The 7,678-nt window shown below is 43.7% G+C and overlaps 1 protein-coding gene across 1 annotated transcript; it reads right to left on the minus strand.

Moving 5' to 3' along the window:
* Positions 1-570: 570 nt before the first annotated feature.
* Positions 571-4,491, minus strand: LOC143891069 (uncharacterized). The gene is made up of 5 exons (XM_077395721.1): positions 2,802-4,491; positions 2,127-2,393; positions 1,622-1,928; positions 1,140-1,531; positions 571-794 (listed from the first exon to the last, which is right to left on the minus strand). Exons 1-5 carry the CDS (start codon positions 4,489-4,491, stop codon positions 571-573), a joined length of 2,880 nt encoding a protein of 959 aa, XP_077251836.1.
* Between the last annotated feature and the right edge of the window lie 3,187 nt (positions 4,492-7,678).

The following is a 7,678-nucleotide window of genomic DNA, read 5'->3' on the forward strand; positions in this document are numbered from 1 at the left end:
TCCATTCGTCTGCGGCCTTTAAGGAGACGACTTGTGATGCTTTATTTTAAACTCTTCACACAAGTGTGCTACTTCCTTCTTGAAGTGGGAACTATTATCTGAGATTAACTCATGAGATACTCCATATCTGCAAATAATGTTTGCACGGATAAACTTCGCAACAGAGGTAGAAGTCAAAGAGGTATAAGAAGCAGCTTCAATCCACTTCGTAAAGTAGTCAATGGCAACCAAAATATACTCATGTCCACTGGATTACTTCAGAAATACTTTCCCAATGATATCTATCCCCCATACTGAAAACGGCCACGGCGAAGTGAGAGAATGCAACTCTGAGGGAGGTACATGAATAAGATTTGCATAAACTTGACATTTATGGCATTTCTTCACAAATGCGAAGCAGTCTGCTTCCATGGTAGGCCAATAGAATCCAAGTCTAAGGATCTTTCTAGATAGCATCTTCCCGTTCATGTGAGGACCGCAAACTCCCTCATGGGTTTGTTCAATAAGCTCGGCTGCTTTGTCTTCATCAACACACAAAAGCTGGATCCCATCAAAAGATCTGCGATATAACTATCCACCACAAATAACAAAATTGACAGCTAATCTCTGAAGGGTCCTGCGCTCTTTCCCAGAAGCCTCAGGTGGATGCCCTTCACAAGATATGAGATTCCTGATGTCTGTATACCAGGGCTTTCCATCTGGACATCTCGCTGCTATTTCAATAACGTTCACATACGCTGGCTCCCATTGCAATCGCATTATAAGCAGCTGGACCTCCATGGTTGCTGAAATGTCTAACATCGAAGCCAATGTAGCCAAAGCATCAGCAAAATGATTCTTTATTCTGTACAAGTGAATAAATGTAATACTCCTGAACTTCTTGACCAAAGATTCCAGATACGTATTATAAGGGATCAATCTATCTTCTCGAGTCTTCAATTTCCCATTAATCTGGCAAATGATCAGGATGGAATCCCCAAACACATCAATGTCTTGAATTTGCAAAGCTAACGCTGCCTCAAGTCCGGCAATACAAGCTTCATACTCTGCCATGCTGTTGGTGCACTCAAACTGCAACTTGATAAACATAGGAATATATTCCTTCTGAGGGGATATGAGTACTGCTCCTACTCCCTGACCTTGGTTATTGACTGCACCATCAAAATACATTGTCCATCTAGAATTTGGAGTATCTTCTTCAACATCCATAATCTCTTCATCAGGAAATTCAGCCTTCAGGAGTGCGTTCTCTTCCACAGGGGAATCAGCTAAATGTTCTACAATGGCCTGCCCTTTAACAGACTTCTGACTGACATAAGTAATGTCGAACTCAGATAACAATAACAGCCACCTTGCGGTTCTTCGAGTAAGAGCAGGCTTCTCAAACAAGTACTTCAACGGATCCATCCATGAAAGCATAAGTACCTTGTTCGACAACAAATAATGTCTGAGCCTCTGAGTTGCCCAAACTAATGCTAGATAGGTCTTCTCCAAGATTGTATACTTCACTTCATATGCTATCATCTTCTTGCTGATGTAGTATATAGGCTTCTCCTTCTTAGACCCTGAATCTTGCTGAGCAAGCATACAATCCATTGCTGTATCCGTGATGGACAAATACAACAACAATGGCTGACCCAGGATGACAGGGGATAAAACAGGAGGTAAGGACAAACATTGCTTGATCTTTTCAAAAGCCATCTGGCATTCTTCGGTCCATTTCTTCGATGAATTCTTCTTCAGAAGCTTGAAAATAGGCTCGCATGTCATCGTCAGGTGAGCTATAAACCGTCTCAGATACTGGACTTTTCCTAGAAAACCTAGGATCTGCCTTTCTGTCTTCGGGGGCTCCATCTCTTGAATCGCCTTGATCTTCTGAGGATCTACTTCAATTCCCCTCTTGCTCACCATGAATCCAAGTAGCTTTCCTAAAGTAACCCCGAATACACACTTGCTGGGGTTCAGACGAAGCTGATACTTTCTGATTCTTTCAAAGAATTTTCTTAAAGCGACAGTATGTTCCGGTCGAGTCTTTCCCTTGACGATCATATCATCTACATAGACTTCGACTTCTTTGTGGATCATATCATGAAGAAGAGTAGTCGCAGCTCTCTGATAAGTAGCACCTGCATTCTTCAACCCAAAAGGCATTACTCTGTAACAGTAAGTTCCCCACTGAGTAGTAAACGCTCTCTTGATCATATCTTCCGGCGCCATCTTAATCCCATCCATAAAAGATAACAGAGCGTGACTAGCTGTATTGTCCACCAGAAGATCAATGTTCGGAAGCGGGAAATCGTCCTTCGGACTTGTCTTGTTAAGGTCTCTGAAGTCCACACACATCCTGACCTTTCCGTCCTTTTTGGGCACCAGCACTATATTCGCTAGCCATTCTGGATATTCAACAGCTTTTAACTCCCATTCTGTTTTAAGTTTTCGGAGTTTTTGCTTCTTTGGCTTTGCGCCAGGGATTAGAGGTAATCGACGCTGGACAATGTCTTCGCTCAATCCCGGCATGTCATCATAAGACCAAGCAAAAACCTCCTTGAACTCCTTAAGTAAAGTGATTAATTCCTCACGCTCCTTGGGAGATAAAGTTTTGCCAATTCGCAATTCCCGAATTAAGGTTTCGTCACCTATATTTACGGTTTCAATTTCCTCTTCAAGCGGTCTTGCTCGGCGACTCTCCTCTTGTTGAATCATATGTTTGATTTCAAGGGGAGTTTCGTCGGCATCGTCATCAGAGGGGGAATCTTGATTATCATTATTAATATTATCAGTTTTAAGAGCAGATTCAGGACTTGAAATGGAAACAGGAGAAACAAAAACAGGAATGTATGTAAAAGAGTCTTTCATTTCATTCATAGAATTGGTTACATCAAGAATGGAATAGCCCACAGCAGGCATTGTATTGGACTCTAACGATGTATTCACAGACTCAACAGACAACTCAACATTGAACTCAGCCAACTCTGGCATATGTGCAGTTGAAGAATTAAACTCATCATGTAAAGTATTCTCAGACTCGACCTTATTAGAAAGAGACTCGTCACCGACTCCGGAACCAGATCCAACTTCTACGGTACCTGCATCAAAAGAATCGTTAGAATAAACAAACTCAATATCAGACTCGGAAGTAGATGTATACTTAGAGACCACTGACTCTTTTAAGGAAACAGGACTACACTGAAAGACTACTTGGGGTAAAACCTGGGAGGTCCAGTTGGTGAGGGCTTCCTGGGCTGGGGTGATTAAGTCTGCGGGATTCAGAATGAATGCATCCCCGCCAATCACTGCTACCACTGATGCTTCGGTCTCACTGCTAACCATTGCTGCCACTGGATATTCAATCTGAAACATGCCATTCAGACAGCCTAGCTCTAAAACATCGGCCCAATCAGTTTCCGATGCTACCTCAGTAATCCGCGCACTCATTGGGTCTTCTGATAACTCTAGGTCAAAGAAAATTTCGAAGCCCGGAAACCTCTGCCCTGTCACATCATCGGTCCATGTTTCAGCAAACCCACACAATGGAAAATCTGCCCCCTCTTTTCTGAAAATGTCGTTTCTGATCAGACTGATTGGCCCCATAGGCAATTCTAAACCCCGGCGGCGACACTCGGCCCATTTCAGCATGTACCTCTTCATTTCCCTGACCTTCTGTTCGGTCGGCTCATATCCTAGGCCAAAGAGACCATTGAAAGTTCTAAACACATGCCACTCAGTAAAGCCTTGGTGATATTTGCCCAGCCCTGCGCCTGGAATATAACCTTGTTTACGAATCATCCTGACTATATTCGAGTTGGTACTAGTCAAGAAAAAAACTTCTTCGCCCATGGCCTCCTCCATGGATATGACCGACACCTCCAGTGAAAAACTTGTCAAACTGACATCGTCTGCCTTCCCAGCTATAGGCTCCTGTGAAATCTGCGCAATCTCTAAATCTGGGTCACCCTTTACAGTCACTACCTTGTTGTTATGAATAAACTTCAATTTCTGATGAAGGGTAGAAGGGATAACTCCGACCTTATGCAGCCAAAGTCGACCCAATAACAGCAGGAAAGAAGCTTTAATGTCCAATACTTGGAATTCTATGTCGAAGTCTTCTCCCCCTATTTGGATTTCAGTGGCCAGGGTTCCGATGACATCTCGCCGGGTGCCATCATACGCTAATATACCCTGCTCTGAAGGAATGAAATCCCCTGGCCCGAAGCCCAAAGTTGCGGCAGTATTCAGAGGACAAATGTTCAGAGTAGACCCGCTGTCGACTAGTACTTCAGGTACCCTCTTCTTGTTACAGATGATAGTGATTTTATGTGAACGAGTGTGGTCTCTTCCTTCAAGAGGTAGATCGCTGTCTGAGAAAGATACTGCCTTGGAGGTCCTAGCCACAGCGACTAGGCTTACCAACTCATCGGGTGTAATCTCAGTCGGCACTTGACTAGCATTCAACTCTTTGAGTAGCACCTTCCTGTGCTTAGACGAAGACATAAGTAGACCTCAAATAGAAACGTTTGCTTGGGTTTTCTTCAGCTGCTTCAACAGATTATCTTCTTCCTCATCTGCACTCGGCCTATTCTGCCCTTGATTCTCGGCTGTTCTCACTACTTCTGCGGGATTTTCTGCTCTCAATTCTGCGGGCTTGAACACACGGCCACTCCTGGTAACATGACGAAGCTCGTCACACTGATCTTCTAATAGAAGCAAATCATCTGCATCCATTCTCAGAACATACGGAGTTTCAATTACCTCCTCTTCATCAAAATCATCCATCCTTAGAACATAAGGAGTTTCTTTTTCTGCCTCAACATCCTCGCATCGAAGGACATATGGTCGAGAGGACGCCTCTGCCAGACCAGCACTACCCATCCAGAGGGCATAAGAGCCTTCTCTTTCCATCTCTTCAACCTCCTCAGGGTCAAACCTTATGATATAAGGCTCATCAGGAGTGATTACACAAATGAGAGCGGATGAATCAAGAACTGGCTCCTCGACAAAAATGGCGTTCGTCGCAGGAGGAGGGATAGCACAATGGTTAGGAAGGGGATTTTGAGTTGCATTGGGCCTCTCCACCTCATGTTTTCCCTTCTCTAACATAGTCTGGAGCGCATGCTTTAAAGCCAAACATTTTTCGGTGAGATGAGCCAAATTTCTGTGGTATTCACAATACTGGTCTAATCTCCAGTATGGGGGCAACGGGTTGGGTACTGGTCTAATATCAGGTAGTCTGATTTTCTTATCCCTTATCAACCTTTTCAGAATCATAGGTAAAGGGTATGGGAGTGGATCAAAGTGCCTCTGAGGTTTCTGCTCCACCGGTGCTGGGCGAACATAGTTCACCTGGTCTACTTCTTTCTGTACAACAACGGGTCTCTTTCCTTCTCTGATGTCCGATGGAAGTCTGGCCCTCAGACCCTTAGCTATTGCATCCTCAGTCCTCGTCCCAGTCTTAATCAAATGATCAAAGTCAGTGTAATGCTGAGGGGACATGAAATGGAAATACTGCGGCGACAAACCCTTAATCACCAGCTTGATCTAATCTTCTTCTGATAGCCTCTCGCTTAGCTGGGCAGACTTTCGACGACAACGACGGATGAAAAAAGTAAAGGTCTCCAGAGGACCTTGCTTGAGCTGCTTGAGGTCCCTCTTGGTAACCTCTATCCCTTCCTCCATCGAAAACTGCTCTACAAATTTGTTGGAGATGCTTTGCAGGGTCTTCAGCTCTTCGGGTTTCTGACGCAGAAACCACTTCTTCGCAACCCCAGTAAGAGACACTGGAAAGACCCTGGCCATTTGCTCAGGAGCTAGCCCATACTGCTGTGACAGCTCAATAAACCACCTCATATGATTCCGGGGACACCCAGTCCCATCATATTTGTCATAATCGGGGGTTTTGAATTTTGGGGGCAAGGTGACTCCAGGAGACATTATCAGCTCGGTTATATCAAACTGCTTGGGGCCTTGCTGCTTCAAGCTTTCCATTTCTTTTGTCATTTTCTCCAATTGATCGGCTACCTGCTTCTCTTTATTATACCGGGCCATATCTAGGATGCAATATTCTTCAGCATACTGCTCTTCTTCCAGGTCAACATCTATTGGTGGAATGAAAGGACGATTCAAGTTTGCAGGGCTCAGATTTGCAGGTATAAGGGGAGGGGGTAGAACTGAAGGTGCTCTAGAAGTAGAGACCTTTTCATTAGACTAGGTGTAGACACCCCATTTTGACCTGACCCGTGTTCGCGGTGTTTGTGCGAGGCTCTATCCAATCAATGAGTTAGGACCCCAAATTCTACCCTAAGATAGTTCAGGGTCTCACTAAGATCCCCATAAAATTTTGTTGAAATCCGAGCTCGTCCACTTAGTAAACGAGCCAAGAGAGTAAGCGCAATGCAGACCAAAAGGGGGGTTGAATTAATCCAAATGAAGGCTGTCCACGGGAAGAAAAGAGTTTAAAAGTGTCTTTTAATTCAAAAGGGGGGTGAGTTATCCTGTGATGGGCGCGCCCAAGTCGAATAAGACAAATCTGGCGGGTGCGCCTCATCAAGTGGGGGTGCGAATATCATCACTTTTATTTTCATATAAAAAAATCAAAAAAAGGAGTGGGGGTTTTTCATTTTCTCCGAAATTTTCGAGGGAGAGGGAGAGGAGAGAAAACCCAGATCTGAAACCAGAATCCATCTTCTCCGACCTAGCTCCGGCAAGCCTCCGGCCAAGATCCGATCCCCTTCATCCTCTTCTCTCCGATCGTACCGCACCGCCATCTCCCCATCCCAATCCCCAACTCCTTTTCTTCTTTTTTCTTCTGCTACTCTTCCTCTACCGGCCTTATCTCCGATCCTAACACCGGCGGATTTCCATTAAACCCGGCCAAAATCATTAGATCAGCTCATTCATTTCTTAGATCCTTCTTCACTCTCTCAGATCTAACATCTTTACACCACTATCAAACCCTAATCTTAGAGAGAGAAGAGAGATTAAGAGAGAGAGAGAATAGATCTGGATCTAAAAATCCTTGTCCGAAACCCTAGCTTCTTCCTCCTCTTCTTCGATCTCCTTCTACGACGAAATCGTCGGAGATCCGGTTGATTTCCCTCTCACGAATTACCTCATTTGTTATCAGAGCTCGCGAGCAAGAATTTCTTAATTCTTGCCGATCTTGGAAGGGAAGAGTGGAGGATCTGCTGTAGATCTCAAAGGATCCGCTGTTCCTGGAGAAAATATATGAAATCAGATTAAGGGCGTGAAGCAGAAATTTAGATCCTCTGTGATTCGTGCATATTTTTTTTCAGAAAAGGTGGTTCCAGCGTGCATTTTTTTTGAAAAATTTCCTCTACAAGTAAGATCTTCGACCTCTGTTCTTATTTCTTTTACAAGTCAATAAGATTTTTGGAAGAAATCGTGAATATTTGGTTGTTAAGGCAGCAAGAACTCTCCGATCAGATCTGGAGTCACGATTTTTATTTTTTATTTTTTCTTTCTTCAATCCATTTTTTGGATTTTTTTTTATTTTTTTATTTTTTTATTTTTTTCCTTTCAATTCTTAAATCTGGTTGGATGTATATGCTCCATGATTTTCTGGATGAAGCTGTTTCCTCAATGGTGCATTGAAATTTCTGTGAAAATTGAAGCCAATCTGGAGTAATTGAGGCTTCAACAAATACTGATCGTTGCTCAGTTG

Source organism: Tasmannia lanceolata, unplaced genomic scaffold (assembly GCF_043159265.1).
Source record: "Tasmannia lanceolata isolate RefF3 unplaced genomic scaffold, GAP_Taslan_0.1 ptg000013l, whole genome shotgun sequence".
Classification (NCBI taxonomy): domain Eukaryota; kingdom Viridiplantae; phylum Streptophyta; class Magnoliopsida; order Canellales; family Winteraceae; genus Tasmannia; species Tasmannia lanceolata.

Excerpts from the sequence above, each read along its gene's own strand:
- LOC143891069 (XM_077395721.1), bottom strand. The coding sequence starts at position 4,491 with ATGTCTTCGTCTAAGCACAGGAAGGTGCTACTCAAAGAGTTGAATGCT. Across the intron at positions 1,929-2,126 it reads TTTTGGGTTGAAGAATGCAG|GAAAGCTACTTGGATTCATG; the intron begins GTGCTACTTATC and ends GGGTTACTTTAG. Across the intron at positions 795-1,139 it reads TGGTGCAGTCAATAACCAAG|ACATTTCAGCAACCATGGAG; the intron begins GTCAGGGAGTAG and ends CTTCGATGTTAG.